This window comes from Acomys minous (genome assembly GCF_964271855.1).
Source record: "Acomys minous genome assembly, chromosome: 11".
NCBI classification, from domain to species: domain Eukaryota; kingdom Metazoa; phylum Chordata; class Mammalia; order Rodentia; family Muridae; genus Acomys; species Acomys minous.
The window spans coordinates 4,080,212-4,104,535 of NC_140492.1; the positions used below are offsets into that span (position 1 = coordinate 4,080,212).

At 44.7% G+C, this 24,324-nt stretch overlaps 1 protein-coding gene across 10 annotated transcripts in view; it reads right to left on the reverse strand.

The window, feature by feature from the left end:
• The window catches only part of TTC3 (tetratricopeptide repeat domain 3), a 103,662-nt gene that overhangs the window by 37,124 nt on the left and 42,214 nt on the right, over positions 1 to 24,324 (reverse strand). For all 10 annotated transcript variants that reach the window (XM_084800452.1, XM_084800454.1, XM_084800459.1 and 7 more), the window contains 14 exons: positions 23,549 to 23,612; positions 18,983 to 19,043; positions 18,677 to 18,761; positions 16,844 to 16,978; positions 16,147 to 16,227; positions 12,918 to 13,030; positions 10,926 to 11,046; positions 9,072 to 9,194; positions 8,325 to 8,426; positions 7,381 to 7,473; positions 6,761 to 6,825; positions 5,695 to 5,831; positions 3,863 to 4,189; positions 810 to 1,061 (listed from right to left, as the gene is read on the reverse strand). In XM_084800452.1, the coding sequence (XP_084656578.1) occupies positions 810 to 1,061; positions 3,863 to 4,189; positions 5,695 to 5,831; positions 6,761 to 6,825; positions 7,381 to 7,473; positions 8,325 to 8,426; positions 9,072 to 9,194; positions 10,926 to 11,046; positions 12,918 to 13,030; positions 16,147 to 16,227; positions 16,844 to 16,978; positions 18,677 to 18,761; positions 18,983 to 19,043; positions 23,549 to 23,612 (1,759 nt within the window). The remainder of the gene's footprint in view (positions 1 to 809; positions 1,062 to 3,862; positions 4,190 to 5,694; positions 5,832 to 6,760; positions 6,826 to 7,380; positions 7,474 to 8,324; positions 8,427 to 9,071; positions 9,195 to 10,925; positions 11,047 to 12,917; positions 13,031 to 16,146; positions 16,228 to 16,843; positions 16,979 to 18,676; positions 18,762 to 18,982; positions 19,044 to 23,548; positions 23,613 to 24,324) is intronic.

Sequence of the window (24,324 nt, forward strand, 5' to 3'; positions counted from 1 at the left end):
TGCCAGGAGGTGGGAATACAGAGGTGCCTGGTGCCATCCATGGCAGGGATGGGAATGCAGAGGTGCCTGGTGCCTCAATGAAACAGAGCATCAGTGAAGCTGAAGACTAAGTCTTTGGGAAGAAGCCGAAGAGGGCTGGGGAGGCTCTAAAAGGCATGCAGGTTAGGCCTGACGTGAACAGGCAACAAGAAACTTAAGCAGCATGTCCTTTTCAGCCTGGAAGGCACCCTTCTCTAAACACCAAACAGACGGAAGCTCTTCACACAGCTCTTAAGCTTCTGACCTATGAGAGGGCTACAAGGTCAGACCTCCTAAATGTTCCCTTGCAAACAAGGAACATGAGGTCAGAAAGCCCGGGTCTACCCACACATAGACTTTGATGCTAAGAAAAGTGGAGAATGAAGCAATTTGCACAGGCTGAAATACGGACGAAAGATAACAAGCTAAAATTCATTTAGAATCTAGTATTATAATTTTGAAGTAAAACAGAATCACACAGATGAAATCAAATCATTATACTGGTGAAGAAAAAAAGTCCAAGAGAAGCAAAATTAATTACCTCCTATCTGGCTCCTCTGCCAGGTGTACCTCTATGCCATTTCCTCCCACCCTGGTCTCTAAGTTCCACACATGTGCAGTGGCCTCCGACCGTGCCCGCTCCACAGACTTCCTCACCACTCCCACCCGACCCCACAAGGAAACCCAACGGCTGCTTCTGTCATTAAGTATTAAAGTAAGCTAGGTCCTTTACAGCTTTTTCCCGGCCCATAACATCAGACGTGATAAACACCTGAATTTGTCTCACATACCCATTATATCAAAGAACTCGTCTAAAGCGCTGTGCAGGGCGGGGAACATGTCCCTGTGCTCTTCCAACAGCCATATCAGACAGCGGGCCTCCATCGCCGTCCCCGGCTCACAGAAGTAGTCCAGCTGCTTCCCCTCTATAGAGCCCAGTCTGTGGCCGAACTGCTCATCCCAGAGGGAAGTCAGGGCGCCTAAATCAAGCTCCTTGAGAGAGGCTCCATACCGAGTGAAGAAGGGTGCCGTGGCGTCTAAGCCTACAAAAAGACAAAGCCCGGTCACCAAGGCCAAGTATTTACTTCATGTAGCATCTGTTGGGAATAATTCTATGTATAGTCTGTTTATATTTTCTGTGAAAATATTTAAACACTTGATAAATTAGTAAAATTATAATGCATTTTCACAAACAAGATTTAACACTGAGATGACAATTATAATAATTCTTTAGTAGCTGGGGAAGGTGAGCCAAACAGTTCTATCATTGAAATATGACACTACATTTCCTTTAAAACGTAACATAATTTTTCACTAACTTTTTTTCCAAGACAGTGTTTCTCTGTGTAGTCTTAGCTGTCCTGGACTCACTTTGTAGACCAGGCAGGCTGGCCTTGAACTCACAGAGACGTGCCTGCCTCTGGCTCCTGAGTGCTGGGATTACAGACATGCACCACCATGCCCAGCCTCCACTAATTCTTGGCTTTCCTTTCTAATTGAATGCCAAGATTTTACAATGTTTTCCTATATGCATTCATACCAACAAGAAGTCAGTAATCTTTCCAAATGCCTTGAAAAGAACTATGCTAGGCATCTGATCCTCTCCAGCACCCCAAGACTTGTATCTTATCTTCCCAGCGTGGTGCAACCCCATAAGCCCCACAATGTGACAAAGAAGCTTAGCCCCTACTAAGACCCCAAAGAGCAAACTGAAATTGGTTCGCCTTCCCATCATGCCTCAAAGGCACCCTTGGCATAGGCCCAGGTGTCAAGCCAGCAAGAGGTCACCCTTTAAAATTATCACGGATGGCTGATTCCTCCAGACAAAATGCTTAGCTTACAGAAGTCACATGGCATGACAGGTCTACATCTTCAAACACAAGGATCCGTGGTGACATAAACTACACTTTTAATAAAAAGTTTAAGAGAACTGCCAGTGAAGAAATACACTCACATTTCCTAGCTGGTCCCTGCTCCAATTGTGTGTGCCACAAGGAATGAAAGCAATACTCAGGCGACGCTGACTGTCGCTCTCTTCAGTCGGTCCCCTCCCCTTTACTACTGATCAAATACATTGGCTTCTAAATTAAATATACACATGAGCAATTTTACTATATGGACTTTTGTGAGAAGGAAGCAGAACCTCATGAATTGGAAATACTTCCTTTATTAAATAAATGTGTTTTAATTCAGGTTAGAAAAAAAGCTTAAGCTCATTTTACAGCTTGCGGCAGTATACACACATGCTGCCTATCTTCAGAATGCACATGGACGTCATCAAGAGGACTTAACGTTTCCTGCGAGTGAGGAACTGACTGCAAGCCTCAAACGACGCACTCACTGTGGTGCTGGCGCTGTAGCATAACCCAGAAAGCCTACCCCGCCAACTCCTGAGCCTGTCCTCTAACCTTTAACCCACTCATCGGACAGACGATTCAGAGTAACTTTCTGGGACCGAGCCCCAATGTAGACCCATGTAGATAGACACAGGCGCTTAGCTCTGTAGCTCTGCCGAGCTTCCTGGCACCTTCTGTCATCTATGAAGCCTCTGTTGGAGGCTGGGCAGGCCCCACACTGCTGCAAGATGTTTGATCCCACTGTGATCCCCGAGACTGTGAACTGTAGAGGCCTGTCTTTTTGTTTATGTGGTTCATCCCTAGCACACACCTTTGATCCGAGAACTTTCTGCTCATTGTAAAGAGGTGACAAGGGTGTGGTTCAGCCAGCCCTAACACACACCTTTAATCCAAGAGCTTTCTCTACACAGGGTTTACTAAACCCCAGGTTAAGAGGCGGAGGAACAAACCAACTGACGGGAATTAAGGAGCAGAAAGGCCTTTGAGTTGAGGGGTGTTTAAGACAGCGTGTAGAGTAGAAGGGCTCTTGGGCTTTTTCGCTTTTGGGTTTTGCGCTTGAGCTTCCTGGGCTCCTTGGCCTTTGGCTCTTTGGGTGCTAAGCTAGCAAGCCTGTGGCCTTGGGTTTATCAGCCTTTTCCTGCTGGGCTGCCAGCTGAGCTAGTGAGCCTTTTGGGCAGGAAGGCCAGCTGGGCGCGTCCTCTGCCTCTCTAAGCCAGCAGGCCAGCACCTGGCCTGAGTCTTTACTGGTAAACTACAACAACTGGGAATTTCATTTAAAATGAACTAGATTGGCTTGATGGGCTCTGCTCCCTTCTCTGAGGGTCCCTTCCTCGTCTTAATCCGCAGCTGCTAACAGAAGCCACACTGTGCCAGGCCAGCTGCCATCCTAGGCGTCATCTAGTGCTGCTCTGCCAAGTGCCAAGGGCATGCTCCTCCGGCACTAGGCAACCACGGTGCCTGCAGCCTGACAGAGCCTGCATGCGCAAAGTCAGAGCAGAATGGAAGCAGCTGTGTAACCTGCCACTCACAGCAGCCAGCGACCATTCCCCCAGGCTACAACAACTAGCCTCGCCTACTGGTCCTTTTAAACTTCTCTCCACGGAATCTGAATTTCCTGGTTTTGTTTCTTAGTGCAGAAGCTAAACTTCACAAATCCCCACAGCAGACACCACAGCACGCCTCTGCACAACTTTACATCTACTCCTGACTTGGTTCACACATTCACAAACAGTTCAGCATCGGGAGCTCTGACTCTCCATATGGACTGACCTTTCCTTTCTTTTCATCTTTTGAAAGAGTATATTAAAACCTATCACAATACAATTCAAAAAACACCCATGGAGGTGTATGGAGGGAGAATATCTTTAACCATACAAAAACATACTCATGCACTTAAGAAATCATTAATAAGAAAGTAAGAAGGGTTCAGAGACCTGCATTTGCCCTTCCTTCTGAACAACAGCACTCTAGAATTTAAAGGTACATACCAAAACTATTAAGTCTCTGGATCCAGGGAGCCAACTTGGGGTCTACCTCCTTAAGCTCGCTCAGCACATGCAGAAATATCCGTGTCTTTACTCGGCTCTTCTCTTGAACCAAGTGCTGGATAACATAGTCCACAGCCTCACGGAGAAAGTTCTTGCTAGAGAAACACGCTGTGTAGTCTTCTGTGCTCAGAACCTTCCAGGAAAGCAGCTCTTTGAGAAGTGTGGACGTGTTCAATATCCCAGATTTGATCTTGTCAGCGTTTTGCTTTATGCACTGCAGGATTCTGTCGTCAAGAAACTGACAACTCTGAGCGCTGTCTACAGTTTCTAAGGAAAGTAACAAAGGTTAGAGAGGTCAGCAGGACTCATTTCCTTCCACACAAACTTGGAAGGAGATGCAGGCCGCATAGCAGCAAAGCATGGGGGCTGGCTTTCCTTTTAAATCTTATTTATTTTCCATAGGGAGAACATGAACATGGCCCCCACTACCACAGATTATGCTGTCCAGTTTCTCGACTGTGGGGAGCTCGCAGGGGCCAGCACACGCAGAATGCAACAAGTAAGCCTTGCCCTGAAAAACCGTCTTTGTGACCATGGTATCTCCTCTGCCAGGTAACTGGTTTCTGGTTTTATTTATACAAACAACTCAGAAAACTTTAAATTTGATATGTGTACTTTTAATAGTAGCCCTGGAAAGGCAGGAACGTTCGAATTAAGCCCAAAACTGAGGAAAGAACTATTTGGGAGGCTGAGGCAGGAAGGTAATCACAAGTTCAAGGCCCACTTGCTCTAAGTTCTGCGTCAGGAGCCAAGGGCAACCTGAGCAACTGAGTGAAACAGCCTCAAAACACAACAAAGAGGGGGCTCAGTGCTGCTCACTGCACTGGCCAGGTTCCTGGGTTCAGTCCCCACAGACACGCAAAGCAAGCACTTATGTAACAGCATTTAAAACCTTACTTCCTCTAAAATATGCTTTCTTCCCTCAAATATTCTACCCTGTACTCACTAAACTTTAGATGTCATATGGCCTGTCTGGAAGCTTGTGTGCAAAGTTAACACATTTGCTGAAAAAACTCAGTTATGAAAGATAATTTTGATTTACTTTGAGGCATTTTCCAAACACTAGGCAGGTGAAAAGTCAAACAGCAAATGCTTGACTTTCTATTGTTTGTTCATTTGAGGAACATGTGGTAGAAAACGGGGAAACATCACTTCAACTCAAAACTGAAAACACACGTGTGAGCGAGCACTAGCATGTTCACAGGAACAGTAAGGCCGTGTTGCTCAGGGAGTGAGAACATGGGCGTTGAGGAAAAGGACAAACTGGCCGAACTCTGACTTGTAAGGAACTGACGTTTAGAACTCAGCATCGTGTCTCACTACTGCGCGTGATTCCTGAGCTCGTTCAGATCGACGGAACTTAGACGCCCTAGCACCACGTATCCTGCCATCAGACACGTCAGCAGCAGCTCAGGGTTGCTGCCACCACCAAGAGGGCTTTTCTCTCAGAGCGAGGACGTGTGCTCTACACCAGCTTCCTCCTCTCTATATGGTTTTAGGTTTCACTTTTCTGGGTCACAGTCTTGTTATATATTCCAAAATTAACTCACGGTCACATCGCCCCACTGTAGCTTCCAGAGCGCCAGGGTTACCGGTGTGACGCACCACCGCGTAGAAGAAGGCAGGCTTACCATACTAACAACAATCTGGCTTTTAGGTATTCAAATAGTTAACTAAAACGTACAAATTCATATGAAGTCACATAAAATGAATATCATATTTGTAGCTTTAAACAAGTGAACACTATTCTCAAGACTTGAACTTCCAAATACCTTCAGGCTCTTTGTTTTTGGGTAGATTACTTTCTTTTAAATCCTCTTCCATTCTTTCTTGTGCTAATTTTTTTGCCTCTTGTCTTTGGATCTTTCTCTTCAATTTTTTGTCTTCTTTCAGTCTCAATTTCTCTAGGCTGATAGAAAATTTCAATTTGTGACAATTTATCTTTGTTATAAGTTCAATACACTACTTTCTTTGTCTAGTACAGAAGCATTCTCCAATCAATAGGCTAAAACACTTTTTAAAAATTAGAACCTGTCCTACAACTTCTGTTCAACCCAAAACCTATTAATCTGTAACATCAGTTCAATCAAAACAGGGAACTTGTTTTATGAACACAAGCACCTCAGTGCATTAAGTGCTGTCTAACTAAGGATGCAAAATGGGCCACCACAGCTTCTGTGTCCACGTGTGCAGCCAGTGCCACAGGAAAAGTGTCACCTGTAAGGTCGCCTGAGGAACTTCTCACTGCAAAGCCAGAGCTCATAATAAGTCTGTAACGCCCCCACATGGGGTAATCTGGTCGATATGCTTACAGTGAAAATTTTCCACCAAATAATTCTGTTCACAAGTGGTACAAATATAAGAGAGAAAAATCACGCTTTAGGATGAGAAGAAAAAGGACCAGAAAGAAAAGAAAAAAAGGACTAGAATTAATTGGTCCAACAAAGATAAATAGAAGTAAATAAGTTTAGACAATACTGACATTTTCAAGGTAAAAACTAGTTATTGGTTCAAAATGTTTGCTGAATGGATGAAAAAAATTTAAATGCTTTGAAATTAAAGTTTTTAAAAAAACATTGAGAACAAAATATATCATTTGTACCTAAGTGCCAAATCTTATTACCAAACATAGCATCATAACATGAAATGTCATAATTCTAATCACCAGTTACTATGGGTTCAAGTTTTTAGTATTTAACCACTCCAGCTTAGTTCTTTTAGTCTTAAGTATCATTTTCAAGTATTTATTTGTGTGCACAACTTTAAAAAACCAGCGTGATTTGCATTTACTAGGATTATACTCTACAGGACACCATTACTGTTTGATCTTAATCTTACCTGGAACATTTCTGCTTCAGAACAGGTCTTGAGGGAACCTTTTCTTTTATGACCTTGTGTTCAAACTGTAAATAAAACAAAGACATCCGAAATGTTTCTCGTCCTCCCGTGACACAAAGCACAAAAGCACAAGCAAGGAGCATTTCAGAAGCCCAGCAGCACTAACTGGCCGAGCAGTGTGGTGCTCTGACCCACGCACACCCCAGAGGGCCGGAAGGAGGAACATGCATTCCTGAAGAGTGCTTTAGGAAGACATCTTAAAAACCTACAGCCAAGCAGAGAAGCCAGTAGCCTATGAGTGTGTTTTTAGCCACTCCCTGCTGTTCCCTAAGGTTGCAAAGTTTAGGGTTACCTAAGCCACTCTCCTGCTCCCTAAAGCCACATCCCTACCAATACCCAAAAGTTTAAGGAGCTTAACAAAAATATATGATCAGAGAGCAAAACCAATTCAATTTAAACGCAAACCACTCCCCCAACATCACCGAGACCCAGAATGCCTTGCTGCCCTGTGCTGTGACCACTCTGCACACAGAACATTTAAACCCAGAATGCCTCAGTGCTGTGTGCGTGCACATGCGATGGCTCATCAGTGTCACAGGCTGCTCCTTACAGACACCCACCTCACATTTGACCTGCCCACCACTGCTGAAGATGATGATCTTAGAAATGATTCCCTCGCAGTCAGGTGTGAGACAAAGTCCTTGCAGAAAATCCTTTTTGATTTAAAAGAAGAAGATTATGTCTATAGTGGATAAGCTTATACGTGTACATCACAAAACTACGAAGAATTGTTAAAATAAGAGCATAAAGCCTTCTCCAGCAAGCCCTAAGGTTCCCGTTCAGAGGGTCTGCCTGTTTGAGCACGAGACTGGCTTGGGTCAAGCACAGTGAGCTGACATGACGTGACCGTGTCTAAGCAGCAGCTCAGGCCCTTCAGGGACTGGCCACTACGCTCCCTTCTGACACGGGCACATGTTCCAGGAAAGGCCACTCTTCACCTCATGTCCAGAAACAGAATGTGGCACACAGAACGGAGCTGCTATCACTCAACCCTGATCAGCAGCTGAAAATGTTAAAGTAAATCATCAAAAGATAAATTTCTCACTGCAAGACAGAGTGACTGACAGCTCCGTGGAGGGCAACTAGAAGCCCGGAAATGCTTAAGGCACTGACGGAAACTAGACTACTCCAACTTGGTTCTTAAGTTGGTTTCATAAATTTTAGCAGAAAGGAGAGTTTTTGAGACTTTGACTGTTCATTAATACTTTCTGGTGACCAACCGGACACTCTCTGGAGAACTAACAGTGGAGAACATAACGTAAGATGTGGATGTGAAGACCAGGCACCTAGACACTGACTTTTGATCACAATGCAAAAGCTAAGTGACTGGCTTTATAGTCACTGCTTCCTCCTGGGTTACCAGTATAACGTAAAACCCTCTAACTCTGACTACAATGTACGGGAAGGAAATATACATTTACTAAAGATTTTTAGAAATCTTTTTCAAAGGAAAAAAGTCAGTACACAAGCATAATAAAAATAAAAATCTATCTTTATGCCTTACCTTGTCAATTTTATCATTAAAAGTTGTTGTTTTTAACTTTTTCCAGCAGTTCATGTGAAATTCTACTTTACAGTACTGACAACAGCTAATCCGTATAAAACCCTGGGGTTCAAAAATAAACAAATAAAATCAATACATTTAAAAAATATCTATGCCAATACATTCTCACAATAGCATCCATTGAGGTGACTATGGCTCTATGAGATATCCATATGGATAAATCTTATATTCACCAGCAGATATAACTAGACATAGTTTTTCCCTGTGGTGTGACACACTTCTGCTCCCCAAAACCTGGCTGTGGCATTAACTTGACATTTTCACTTTTATGTCTGTCCTTCCTAATATATAAAGTGTTGTATAAACATCATTTCATCTGCCCCTACAGCTACTACTTTCTTAAATAAACTAAGTAACCAATCAGTTAGGTGACAAATTTGCCCGCACTTAGGTTTCTACTGGATAATTACCCACAGGATAATCAGACCAATCCCCTTTCAATTCTCATGTTCGAATTTTACAACACATTTAAAATGCCAGTGATCGGAGCAAATGATCCGTCTGCTTCCTGTGTCTCAGTGGCTGGAGGTGAACTGCACTGCCCAGCCCCTTCTCTGGCCACCAGCCAGCCTCCCCCGCCACCTGCTGTGGCCACGTAAGGTAACACGCACGTAGGGGACATGGAAGTGCCACCAAGCCGGAGAACACTTTGAGACACCTTTGCAGTATAGTGAGTTCACTACTAACCTTGAAGTCGGGGTCGGTTAGGTATATCTGAATTTTGGAGTATCCACGGCACTTCTGATAGCAGCAAACAGCATCTGGCACTGGGGGGAACCTGCATTCTTCAACAAACTTCTCCAGCATCACCTACAGCAAAGTAAAGAAAAATGACAAGTATCATCACAGCACCAACGCACCAAAAACGCTTGTGACTGCAAGGACGTCCTGCCTAGGACAATCTGTAAGAGCTTGCTATGTGTTTCCTTTGAAAACGTTAATACAGTGGCAGGGAAGTTATCTTTAGAATTTCAGCAGGCATCTAAACGTTACACTGTGGTAACCATGGGCCCTCACTTCATACTTTTCAGGTCCTCCAAGGCCTAAGAGAACTCACGGAAGGTGGAGTGGGCGCTCGGGTGGTCTGAGCATCACTCCTCTGGAAGCATGCTCCCAGGCAGCCTCTGAGGCGCTTTGTACTTGTATTTATACCCTGAAGAACTCATCCACCACACTGCAGCTCCAACAGAGCCATGACACGCCTGGCTTTTGCTTACATCGCTCCTCTGTCTCTACCCCAGTGTTTACGACGACACAATTTAACATTCCTCGGCTTTGCCCTTCTCTGAGCAGTTTTCCTGAGCTGTAACTACTATAGCAGACAATTCACCCAGGAGTATGGGAATATATTCAAATTCATGTTTGTTTTCCCTCATTACGTATTCAAGGTTCATCCAAGGGGTGACACGTGCCAGTCCTTTTTGTTTATCCATGTGACAGGCTGGAGTCATTTCCCCTTTCGGCCTACTTTTGTAATTCTTAAAACTCCCTCTGTGTTTTTATGTTATGTGCATGTGTGTAAGCACACCATGTGTGTGCCTGGTGCCCGCAGGGCTCAAAAGAGATCACCATACCCCTGGAGTTAAGGATGGATGTGAACTATCATGTCAGGGATAAGAACAGAACCCGAGCCCTCCAAAAAGCAACAGATGCTCTTAACCACGGGGCCATGGCTCCAGATTCCACCCCCTTCAGGTTATTACAGACCACGCTGGTATGAACACTCACACAGCAAGTTCTGTTGAGAACATGCTTTCCTTTTTCTGTACACTGGGATGTACAATGGCTACACCATCCCATGACTCTGTAAGTCTGAGGAGCTGCCAGGCTATTTTACACAGCAGCTGCACCGCTCTATGTGCACCATCAGTGCTCTACTTTTCCTATATCGGTGCTGCCGCCTGGTAGGTGCAAAGCAGCCTTTCACTCTGGATTTCCTTCGTATTTCCCTGATACTGAGATAACTAGCTACTTTCATACTTTCTTTGCAGAAATGTCTCTTAAAAGTCCTACTTTCTAATTATTTATCTTTTTATTGAGTTTTAAAAGTTAATTGTGATTTTAAAAGATTCACCCAAAATTGGGCTCTAAGTGCACATGAGCATTCACCACAAGGAAATCCCTACCTCACAACATTCACGTGGTTTTCTCTTCTTGGCTCCAGTAATGAATCCTTATGGCCCAAGGCAGGACTCTGATTGCCTGTCTCACTGACTGTAGTGGCCGTAATATAATTGTAATGCCATACTGAGGCCTAGGATGCACATTAATGTGCAACTCCACTGCTCCCTTGCCTGCTTAACCCTGTGCTCAGCACTTAACCCTCCGAACTTCAGCTTCCTCACGCTGAGATAGGAGTGATCTTGGCTCCCACTCCCAGGGTTGCTTTAAGGAAAACTGACAATAAACAGAAGGGTGACACACACACAGGTGCATGCAGGGAGGTGTGGATGGAGCACGGCGACCTCTGCCCTCTGATCCCAAGTCTCCACATAGATGGGGTCTCAAGCCAACATGAAATGCTTGAGCAAATAAAGTTACCTTGATTTTTTCTGGCTTAGATTCTTCAATAATCACATTACTTGTGGGCCAAGTTAGAATTCCAGGGAGACGATAAATTAAAGTCTTTGCTTTTTCAAAGTGATTAAGAGCTTCAAGAAATCTAAAGACATAATTGGGAAGAAAGAAGACATTAAAGATGTGACATAATATTTTATTACACAGTAAAATTTACCAAGACCTCAAGCCTACTAAACAAAGATCACAGCCGGGCGTGGTGGCGCACACCATTAATTCCAGCACTCAGGGAGGCAGAGGCAGGGGGATCGATGTGAGTTCAAGGCCAGCCTGGTCTACAAAGCGAGTCCAGGACAGCCAGGGCTACACAGAGAAACCCTGTCTCAAAAATAAAAACAAACAAAAAAGAAAGCTCACATGATACATCAATAGACATAAATATTGAATGTAATTCATTCCCTTTTAAACATTAAGGTGTTACTGTCATTTCCCGATGCAGACATGTAAATGAGGCGTATCTGTGTCCTGGGATCCCCTCCATCCCGACAGTAACGGGAAAGTAGAAGAACTTTCCGTAGTCTTAAAAGTCAGCAAAGAGGTTGCAGGCACACACTGAGATAGAGATCCCACGTGTATCATAAAACCTCTTCTAAAGAGAAGATTTGAGATTGACTAAGCATTTTATGTGATATTCAGTTATCAAGAGTTCTTCCTCTATAAAATAATCTAAAATAATGCAAGGGTCCAAACACACTTGTCTTAAGTCCCAAGCCTCTATCATGGGCCACACAGCCAACTCGGGGAGCCAAGACTGAGAGACAGGAAACACTGCAAGAACACCACAGTGAACGCAGAGCGAACATATCAACCACAGGAAGGTTGAAGGCCTCTTAGCCTAACTCCTAGTCTCTGAGCATGTCAACTCCTCATGGCCTGTATGCCCCGAGGATGCCAGCACCAAAATCAAACCACACAGAAAGTGGCAGAGCCGCAGCACAATGAAACCGGAGCTCGGATTCCCAGCACCCACATACATGTCCAGTGCAGCAGCCCAAGTCTGACATCCCAGGGCTGGGGGAGGGGTGGAACAGTGGAGGGAGACCGGTGGCTCCCAGGGCTCACTGGCCAGCCCAGAGCAGTCGAAACAGCAACCTCCAGGTCCAGAGACAGACTGTGTCTCAAACACTGAGGTGAAAGGAAGGACCAGAGAGAGAGACAGAGGGCTCAGAGGAGAGAGGCACTTCACACAGAGCACGGTGCCTAGAGTCTCCTGGAACCCATGTGAACATGGACCACAGAGCTGAACAAGTTGTGGCTGAGGTCACATAAGGTACTGTAACACACACAGACACAATTCATTAAAGAAAAACTGTGGATGTGGGTGGGGTGATGCATGCTGTTAATGCTAGCACTTGGGAGGCACACGCATCTCTGTGAGTTCAAATCTTGCCTGATTTACATAGCAAGCTCCAGACCAGCTGGGGTTATACGCTGAGACCCTAAAAACCTAAAATAAAATAAAGCAGAGGCTGGACAGATAGTGGCTAAGAACATTTGCTGCTATCACAGCGGGTGAGGGTTTGGCTCCCAGCATCCAGGTGGCAGCTTGCCACCACCTGTTACTCCAGCTGCTGAGGATCTGACGCTATCTTCTGGCCTCAGGCACTGCATGCATGGGCTGCACAGAATTACATGAAGGCAAAACCCATACACATAAAATAAAAATAAAATATATCTTTAGCCAAGGGGGGTGGTACACACATTTAAGCCACAGCACTTGTGAAGCAGAGGCAGGAAGATTTCTTTGCGTTTCAGGCCAGTAGGGTTGCACAGGAAGACCATATCTCAAAGCAACAACAACAACAACACAATAATGTGTAAGTAACAGGAAGACACCCACCATCGATCTCCAGCCCACGTGTAAGCACACGTACGCTCGACCCCCGCCCAAGCCCCTTCTGTACACGAGTTAGCCATCGGAGAGCACCAACCTGTGCTTCCACGGTCTCTACTGACCTGTTTTTTTTCAGGTACACCTTTCCTATTCCACAGTAGGCCAAGCAGTCAAGGCCCTCGTTGGGATAGTGTTCGATGATCCTTTTAAACTGGTTCTCAGCCTCAGAAAGCTCCTTCAAGGCAGCAACAACAGTCACTTACATGAGAGAAATGCTCAACTGGTCACCTCAAAGTCGAATCGCGTCTAATTTTAGAAAAGCACCTTGTATCACAAAGTTCCTACTGCAAAATTTTACCTTTTATATTTCTTATTTTCTTATACATTATATAAATTTCTTATTAATGTGGCACTCGTGGAAATTCAGAGATAACAACAAAACCAATCGTGCTGAAAACAGAGTGCCAACCAATAAGCCTCTGCTAGAATGTGGCGGCCTGCTGTCAATACAAACAGCAACAAGTTCATGGTTTAACAACAACTGATAGTGGGGTGCAGTGGCGCACACAGGTAATTCTAGCACTGGGGGAGGTAGAGGCAGGTGGATCTCTGTGAGTTCGAGGCCAGCCTGGTCTACAAAGTGAGTCTAGGACAGCCAGGGCTACACAGAGAGACCCTGTCTCAAATAAATAAAGAAAGAAAGAAAGAAAGGAAGAAAAAAGAAAAACTAAACAAAAACCAAAAAGCCCAACTGACTGGGTGCAAGCCCAGCATAACATAAATGGTAAGTGCTGCTCCCTTGGAGGAGCTGCCATTCCAATGACATCACCAGGATGCTTATAAGGGGAGAAAGACAATGTGTTAAACTCTGCCCCACGGACAAACTTAACAGAACTTAGGGGTAGAGCTACAGCATTCTCAGCAATCTCCACTGTGATCTCTGTGCTTTAAATTCTGTTTTTGAAAGAAATAAAACTTAAAAGATTCACAATTGTGAGAAATAACAACCACCACACTGTGACTGAAGAGAAAGCCAGAACAAATGGAACTTCTGCTGCCTTGAGGTCTGTTCCAAAGGAAGCATTCCAGGAGTGCTGCAGAGGAATGCTGCACACAGGCGTCAGGGGCCTTCTCTGCAAGGCAGTTCCAGGGAGAGTTACAGACAAGTGTGGTGTGGTGACTATGAGCAAAGGACACTGCACATGTGCACCAACATCCTGAGAACTAAAATATCCCAGTTAACCTTTTGAAAAGAAAAAAGGAGGATACTAGCCTGGTGAGAATCTTATGAATGTGTAAGTTCCACTATACTTTTTTCCATTTAAAATAGCTTCACTATTTTTACAGTAAATCACAGCTACAACTTCAATTTTGATAAAGCAAACATGTTATTCTATGATAGTTAAAAATATAAAGTCTTGTTTCCAACTAGCTATTAAAAAGTGGAATCAGACAGGCAGTAACGGAAGACAACTCAGCTGCCACATGAAGAACAAGGATAAACCCTTGGAAGTGAATCATAAATTCATTTTAATTAAGTGATAATTTAAGCTCTCGGGTAACTAGAAAAGCATAGGACCCAGGCTGGCAGAAAGGGTATATTACACAGGCGTGTTATGTGAGGCCATTTTTGCAGACATGTCCTATCTACAGGACACATGTAGACAAGGACAGCTATAAATATAGCCACATACAAAATTGTACAGTTATCCAACATTGAGATTTTCTAAAACTCAATCTCTTGCTGAGATGTGAAAAAAGTTGAACACATCTGCAAGCATTTCAGCCTTCACCATGGAAACTAAGACTGTAAAACCAAACCACACTCTAAGTAAGCATCCCAAGAAAGCATAGGCATTTAAACAGTACAGACCCCAGGAGTCACACATCACTGTTGGAGGTTGGTCTGGTATATTTTGATGCTAATTACTGCTTGCTGTCTCTGTGCCCCACCTGCACCTTGCCTAGGAGCCTAACGTGTTTGACCAATAAAAGGCCATCACACCTGGGCAGGGCAAATGGGATAGGTGTGGCTAAGGTTCCAGAGCTTGGGGAGGCAGAGAGAATCTTGGGAGGAGAAGCGTGACTGAAGGCAGCTGCGCCATGGGTTAGGTGTAGGAGAAGCACATGGCTGGCGTGGATGGAGAATTTGGCCCAGATGATGATAATTAACACGTATTTGGAATTATGGATGGGAGGTAGCTTGGTAGAAAGCAGATGGCATGGGATTGGGGCAGGTATGGGATGCCCAATATGGGAAGTGGTTTTGGGGATTACTATGTGCTATTTTAAAATATAACAGGTGTCTGTGTCTTGATTGATTGCTAGTGGGTTAGAAAATACTGCCATGATAATAATTATAGGCCTAATAATCAATATTATTAGGCATAAAATAACTGCAACATATCAGAAGCTCAGCTACAGGAGCTCACGCCACCCAGGCCTAAGCCCCATCAGCAGGATCACTTTCATTTTTTACTTCTCTAATAAAATAAAATCATATTACAACACTGACAACCTCCCTAGGCCCATTCCACCATTTGTGTTTGTGTTTGTTTGGCCTGTGTTTTTTTTTTTTTCCAAGACAGGGTTTCTCTGTGTGGCCCTCTCTGTCTTGGACTCACTCTGTAGACCAGGCTGGCCTCAAAGAGATCCACCTGCCTCTGCAGCACAAGTGCTGGGATTAAAAGCGTGCACTACCCCCGCCCCATTCCGTCACTATACACAATGGCTACTTTGTGTGACCTAGAGATGGTCTGGGACACTTTTACTATTACAGACTATATACTTCGATATCCATACATGCTATAACACACTGCTAGGCACACACGCATAGAATCACAGTGCTGATTTTCTCCAGCTTGCCCCTTCCCTCAACATTGTATTTTTTAAAGTGATCTATCCTGATATGCTAAATTTCACTTTAAGTTCATAAAATATAGACTCCTAGCGACTGCCAAATACAGCCGTTTCCAACTAGGAATACAAAGAGAAATGTCTTCCCTGGAGACCAGGTCTTAGTCCAGGCAGGTCTCAAGCTTAGGACTCTCGGGTTTTGTTCATGCCTGGGATTACAGGCATCAGTCATCGCCCTGCCAAACTTTCCTCTGAAACAGCCCATCTGCCTACATATGCCGGTGCTCAGAGGTGGCAAAGAGGATGTCACGCTTGAAGCCGAATGGTAGTCAGCAAGACCCTGTCCAATGCCCCCACCCTAAAAAAAACCCTAACTTAAACCCAGCTACTTCTGTCTTTCAAGAATGAGCCAAAACAAGGAAGCAATTTTAACCCCCACGCCCGCCCCCTGTAATCAATGTCATCTTCCAGTTGTTTGTCTCTTTGTAAGCTTACCTCAGGCCGTCCTATTCCAAGGAGAGAAACAGCCAGTCCATAGACTACTAGTACATAGTTAATCATAGCCAGGTTCAATTGCTGTCAATGGAAGCGCACCAGTTAGTAGTCTGAACACGATCCGGTCGGCCTGCACCAGGGTAACTGTGTAGCTTCAGCAGGAGCACAATGACATCTCTAACTCAGAACAAATGAGTTAGAAACACGGATACAAAATAAGCTGCCTCTCTCATGGCTTCTAACCACAGGGACTCAGTGTCTCAGGAGACAGTTCACAGTGAGTGAGAAAGGCTGTATGCTTCTCCATGTAACAAGGCCGGAGGCAGACTGAAGCGCCTGCTCACACAACCTTGTTTAAGACAGAAAGAAGTCCAAACCCTAAATTTGACAAAAGCCAGGGGTTCAACCTACACGATAGCCAAGGAGTGAGAACCCACATGGAGCACACACTAACTGGGAACACTGCTTGCTTCCCACACGGATGAGTCACCTGATATCACAGGTCATGGGGCATTACAGAAGTTAAGGCCAGAACCTCTTGTAAACCCATCTGAGGTGAGTTACTACTGCTAGAGAAGTGACAGGCAGGGCTGGGGGAGCAGCTCACAACTATCTGTAACTCCTGCTCCATCCTCACACAGATGCGCGCTCAACACAAATAAAATACGTCACTAAAATACAAAGCCACCAAGCGTGCCTTTATCTTCTGAGGATCCAGGCCGTTGAGCAGCTCTGTGAAGGCCTGGGCAGCGCTGCGGCAGCGCTGCTCCAACAAGGCTGTGTACCCATCCTGAATCAAGCTCCTTAGCATCTTCATGATGTTAGCAAAATCCTGGAGAGAAATTCAGTAGGCCATAAATTTATGACGGTAAGTTAATCAATAGTAAGGAGAAGTTTCAAAATATTAATTACATTTCTTTATTTTGTGTGCAGGTGGATACAACTGTCATTACAGGCACATGGAGGTCAAAGGAAACCTATACACTGAGCAATATCTAAGCAAATACACTGACCAAATACCTAAAATACCCCCTTATAATGAAATTCTCTTGTCAGCAACATACTTTTAAAAGGCACTATGTCACCACATTCACCCTAATGGGGGTTCCTGTTCGTGACAAGAAAAGGTGGCTCATTTCAGTAGACTTTGCAGGTTTTCCAGGCCCAGCACAGTATTTTGAAGTTTTAACAGCGTACCAAGACCAATCCACCACTCCCACAGCTGAGTTTTGCAGCTGGGCACACGAGAACAGGCACTCTAGGCACTGATCACGCTCAGATTTCTAACACCCATCACCCTGCCCTGAAACAAATCTTAATTTTAAGCAAAAGTTTTAACTCCAGTTCTGCTTAGCATGTACGCATGTATCAGGATACGAATCAGTAGGTTATGTACGCTCAAAAGCAAAGACAAAGAAAAAGCTAAAATTAAAGGGACCGGCAAAGCACCTTCATACAAGCACACCTTGTGATCTGATGATACAATATGCACGTTATCACTTAAACTTGCACTTTAATTGCATGGCAATGGGTATAAGAAGTTACAAAGTTCCTTATAGATTGGAGGTTAAGACTACAATAAGCCATGCTGCTGTAAAACAGCCAGTTGGAGAGAAAAGACAAGGTTTGAGGGTGTGACATTACAGAGACTGAGAGGACCTCATCCCATGGGGATGCCTTGGTGACACGCATGCAAATCCTCCCAGTGATTCCTATGCAATAAAACAAGTATAAGAGATTCTCCTCTCAAAGTACACAAGGAAAAAGCAGCCTTTGTGCACACATCATGTTGCGATAATGTTGAAGATACAATGTAAAGCCATATTTATAGTATGAACTTAACAGTATAAAAAATGGTGTTCTCAAAATATCCACTATCTGCTTTATAGGAACTGATCCGGTTTTAATTGCTTTGTTACTAATAAAGCTAGGCAATTGGAAATAACTTCCCTCAATACAGTCCGCCTTAGATTCTTTGGACTGAATGCTCCCATTGAGGAGGCTAAACTTCACCACAAACTCGATTTTCTCATCATAACTCTCATGCATGTTCAAGAGTCTTTGTGTCTTCAAAGCCTACTGCCTGCTTCAAGTCCTCCAGGATTTTTAGACTCAATAAAATCAATTAACACATAACTCAAATCTGTGAGACGTTCTAAACTCACCTGTACACAAACAATTAGAAGTTTGCTTCAACAATATGATTTGTTAAGTAGATCTAAAATAACAAAATCTGTAACTGACCCACATATTTAGAGGAAAATCCTCAGCCATATTAATACACTGTTTTCATCACCAAATGACTTAAGAGAATGTGCATACAAAGCGTACTTTGTTTATAGGTGGCATTTATCTGGCTTACGTTAAATCATTCAAAAGAAGAGATGGCTCTAATGATTTTTTACAGTAGGCAAAATAAAACTGCAAGCAATTACTTTATTAAATACTTAAGAAACTTTTGAAGTTACAATTATTATTAAATCTTTGAGAGACAATTTGCTCTTATCGCAGAAAAAGCCTTCTCTCTTACCTGGTGCACAGCTCTGGAAGATTTTGAAAACTGTTTCTCCAAAATGTTTTTCAAATCTACTGGTAAATTTGCTTGTGAATTGGAACTGAAGATGAAAAGAAAGCATGATGAAAAATACTATCAAGTAAAGCAGATCTACTTACATAAAGAAAAGAGTGCATTTACAGATGCAACTTTAAATACGGAGTAAACAGATAAACACCCAATTTCCTGAACGAAAATATTCAACATGCTGATTCTTCCCAAATTATAACTAAATCCACAGCAGTCGCCATCAAAATCCCTGTAAAACTAAGAAGAACCAACCTGGGCTTCTCTGATTCACTGTTTCGTGATTTTTGTTTTCCTTTATGTTTTGGAGGCTGACCTGTGAACATAAAAGCATTTGTTTCTGAAACTGGTACATAAAACCTATAAAACTTAAGTGTGCCAACTGGACTGCAAACAAAACAGAACAGAACAACAAACCACACAAACACTAGAAGAAGAGTTAAAGAAGCCAGTGTCTGTGAGTGCAATCAAACAAGTCAGGACAAGGTGCTGACGGTGCAGGGCTGTAAGGACACATTAAAACCATGACAGTTACTGTCTGGGACTGTAGGCAACAGTTCCTGTTTGCAGGCAATTACCAACTAGAGTGGAATAAACACAAATAACTTTTAGTAAGCAACCACTACAAAAAAAAAAAAGATACTAAGTTGCCACTGTTATATTAATTTCATACTTAGTAGTTCCTCTCTGGCTCACAGAAGGGAGAAAAATCACATTAGCTAGAATATTCTGGAAATGCTGTTTAGTTTTTGAATAAGCAAGACACGGAAAAGCCCAAGACTGGCATTTGTTTCAGAAATACTAAGGAAGTATGTTATCCAGAGAGTTCTGCAGGGTAGAAGAGCAGAAATGAGCTACAAAGGTAGAGACCAGGGGGCAGGGGCTGGTCTGTAACCTGCCCGCCCACCCAGATCCCCAGCTCTGTAAACCAGTCTTTATTCCACTAGCACGACCAAGTTGTTGCTTCTTTCAAGGAGGCTCAAGGCCGTGTTAGAAGACTTAATATGGCAAAGGGACAGGGTATCCATGACAGAAGGATGGAAAGATGGCAACAGACAGGTCAGCTGAAGGGAACAGAACTGTGATGTCTTCCAGCATAAAAGCATTCTAGCCAGACCTGGTGGCGCACACCTTTAATCCCAGCACTCAGGAGGCAGAGGCAGGCAGATATCTGAGTTTGAGGCCAGCCTGGTCTACAAAATGAGCCCAGGACAGCCAGGACTACACAGAGAGATCCTGTTTAAAAAAAAAAAAAGCATTCTAGAAAAGTGGGGTTGTGGTTTTTTTTTTTAATGATGGGATTTCTTTATTTACATTTCATGTGTGTAGGAGTTTTGCCTGCATGCATGTGCACCACACGTGCCTATTGCCAAGAGTGATGACACGCCTAGAACTGGAGTTAGCAATGGTTGTAAACCACCATGTAGGTGCTAGGAACTTGATTTCTGCTGTGAGGGCACTGACAGAACTATAGAAGTGTCACTCTGGGGCCTCAAGTTCTTTGCCTGAATATTAATGCCGATGGATGGACAAGACTCAAGTTACTTACATGTGCTACCTAATAATAACTTCTTACAAACTTTAAAGTGTTGTCCTAAAAGGCATTTCACATGCTGTTAGATTACACTAGGGGAGACAACAGCCTGAATTCCCAGTGCTCCAAGTTTAACATGTTAACCATGTCCTGGCACACGTGACTAGAACTGCAGGCAGGAAAGACAAAAATGGATGACAGAAGCCAAACAATTGAGAAGAAAAAAAAAAGTAGAACAAGAGAAAAGAGCATGATGGGATGATGTATTGACTGCAAGGCCAAGCAGCTCATCTCTAAAGCCCTGCAAGCAACGCCGTGGAGGCTCACGGTTAGTCACTGCTGCGTGACGGAACTTCCAACCACCAAGAGAATCTGTATGTTCTTAAGAGTCAGCCGTAAGAAGCAGAGAGGTACACAAACCCACTGTGGGGAGGTTTTCATCAGAACACAGCACAGAGGGAGACCCTGTCTTCAGACGAGCATATGCGGACAACACACGCAGTTAGACCGAGGCAAGGTGTGGGGAAGTGAGGCACCGCTCTGTCTGAATGCCCTGCTCCATGCAAGTAGGACCTTCAAGGCAGAGATCAGATCATGCAGGACATCAACACCTGTAGCTGCTCTGCCCCTTCCACCACTGAGCACACAAGAACACAGCCGCCTGTGCACCATGAAAAGAGCTTCATCAACAGTTAGTGCGCTATGAGCAGGACCCTGGCTTCTCACCTACAGAACAGACCACCCTGTTTTGTGGGGTTCTGTTACTGAACTCCAAATGAACAAACAGCATTTCTCAACAAGGCAAAAGCGCCCCTGACAGGGTCAGAAGCGCATGTTCTGACATGAAAACAACAAACAGTATTTTTTATATATGAAAGGGAGATCCAAGCCTGCCGTGGTAGCTCAGGCCTTTAATCCTACCATGTGACAGGGTCTCAAAAATCAAAAGCAATTACTGTTGTACTAAGGAAAAAGTACTTTAAAAAGAACCCTTGCTGTTACACAAGATAGTGATTAAGAACTCTCCATAGTAGAAACAATGGCTGAAGGAAAAGCAATGTATTTGATCTTTACTTCTACAGGACTTACAAAACTTGAAATAAACATCCAATGTCATCTGCTTGTTTGTTTGTGTGTTCCTGTTCACCTGTGTGTGGAGGCTAGTGGTCAACACTGGGTGTCTTCTTCAATCGTGTTCCACCATAGTTTGAGACAGGATCTCTCAGTGAACCTGGACTACGTCTCTTCAGCTACCTTCCTGCCCCTGCCTCCCAGTGGTAGTAGTACAGGCTTATGCCACTATACCTGGCTCTTACATAGGTGTTGGTCCGTATGCTTGTGCACAATCACTTTACCAACTGTGTCAGTTAACCTTGGCTGTCAACCTGACTAGATCTTGGATCAACTAACAGACAAGCCATCAGGCGTACTTGTAAAGGGCTTTCCTGATCAGACTGTGCAAAGTTACGAGACCCTAGGTGTGGGCAGCACCTCCCTGTGGCAGTCAGAACAAAGGGACCTTGCTTGCCTTCGTGTTGCCTCCCGCCACGCTGGCAACTTCATCTACCCTGTTGCTGCCTCCGCTGCTAATACTAACACTGTTCACTAACACTAGAACGCAGCTTCTCCAGCCATCCAAGGTGCATGGGGACCAGCTGCAGACCGGGACTGCTGAGGCACTCAGCCTATGCAGTGTGAGGGCAGATGCTGGACTACCCAGACCACATCATGTACCTCAGTGTAGTAACACATCCCTTTAGCACATAAGTCTCCCCAGTGGATCTGCTCCTCTAGGAAACCCCGTACATCAACTGAGCCATCCTTCTAGCCCTCAATGTGGTCTGTCCTTTTAAGAAAGGATTTACTTCATGCGTATGAACGTATATGCACACATTCATGCTGCATGCATGTCTGTTTGCCATCTGAGTACCTAGAACCTGACCATGGCATGAGAACACCGTCAAGCCCCTGGACTGCAGTTACTAAACGTGCTGGGAACTAAATCCTCTGCAAGGGCAGCGCATGCTCTTCCTCTCCAGCCTCCTCAATGCATTTTTGAAACAGAAACTGCTGTAGTTCAGTTTCACAAAGTCCCCAGGGTGGCAGAGTGAGGATGCTGTGAAAAGCTTTAAGAAAGTGGGACCCAGGGCTGGAGAGATGGCTCAGAGGTTAAGGGCACTGGCTGCTTCTCCAGAGGTCCTGAGTTCAATTCCCAGCAACCACATGGTAGCTCACAATGATCTATAATGTGATCTGACACCCTCTTCTGGTGTGCAGGTGTACATGCGGCCAGAGTACTATATAAGGAATAATAAATAAATCTTTAAAATAAGAAAGAGAGAGTGAAAGAAAGAGAGAGGGTGGGGGAGGAAGTTGGTGGGAGCCAAGGAAAGGCCTCATGTCACATCAGGTGCTCTCCTGGAGGAGCTGTGGGGCTTCAGCCTTGTCTTTTCTCTCACTGCTTCCTGTTCAAGGACACGAGCATTTGCTCAATGCGCATTTCTGATGTCACTGCCACCTGTAGCCCGCACCAGAACTGAGCCAACAGAGGCAGCATGCGATGTCACCGCCACCTGCAACCCTCACCAGAACTGAGCCAACAGAGGCAGCATGTGATGTCACCGCCAGCTGCAGCCCTTACCAGAACTGAGCCAACAGAGGCAGCATGCGATGTCACCGCCCCTGCAGCCCTTACCAGAACTGAGCCAACAGAGGCAGCATGCGATGTCACTGCCACCTGCAGCCCGCACCAGAACTGAGCCAACAGAGGCAGCTTGTGATGTCACCGCCACCTGCAGCCCTCACCAGAACTGAGCCAACAGAGGCAGCATGCGATGTCACCACCACCTGCAGCCCTCACCAGAACTGAGGCAACAGAGGCAGCATGCGATGTCACCGCCAGCTGCAGCCCTCACCAGAACTGAGCCAACAGAGGCAGCATGCGATGTCACCGCCAGCTGCAGCCCTCACCAGAACTGAGCCAACATAGGCAGCATGCGATGTCACCGCCCCTGCAGCCCACACCAGAACTGAGCCAACATAGGCAGCTTGCGTTAGGAACCTCCAGAATCTTGAGTACCTCCAGAATCTCTTTTACATCGTCGCTGACCTGCATCCTGTGTTTCACTGAGGTGATGAACAGGTGTCTCAAAGTACTGTTACTGCTTTTCAGCATTTGACATTACTGAAAGCACCACCACGTGAAAGAGCTGGAGGAAAAGCCAGTGAAGCCTGCACAGGCGTTCAGCAGAGGTCTGAGGGGCAACAATGAGGCAAAGACTACTCACTTGGAGGTGGCAGACACTCAGGATGACAGTCACAATCGTCTCCCTTCAGAGCCCCATCTGCCACCTGCCCGTGAAAATAACACCAGTGAGGTTTTAAAAGACAACACAGCAGTCACACAGAATTTAACTGGAATATGGTCAAGCACCTAAAATATACAGCCGGTTCTGATGCCTAACTGTATGAGCAAGCGTGATGATGACTGGCAATGGGAAATCGGGATAAATGACAAGGCCTTAGGAAATCCTCTCTCTGATGCTCAGCGTGACGCCCCATGTAGCAGTTGCTGAACAACGCCTGTCCGCTTCTCCCTCTAACTGAACGAAACTTTCCGGACATTCTCTGTGTTATCCACAAAATGACTACATATACGGTTTAGGAAAATTCCCTTCTCCGCCTATCACCCAACCAACATCAACCTCCCTTTATTCTTTTCTTCAAAGCTGGAAGCCAAACATAAATACGAATTCAGCTTTTCTATACCACAAGTCTGAGGAAAGCTCATGCATATGTACCTAACACATCTGCTCACAGTCAGAATAGAGACCTTGTTGTATCTGGGAGGGAAAGATCAGACCAAGACACTTGCGGCACATAGCACTGAGTTAAGGGCTGGGATCACGGCTGCCAAGGACAGCCAAGTGACAGATATACCTTGGGCAGAGGAGCCAATTAGGAGCCCAACAACAGCAGTTGGGTGCAGGGTTGGCAGAACATCAAGTAACCACTATACTGCAGACAAGAGAAGAGGAAAGAAAAGCCTAAGTCACTGTGAAGA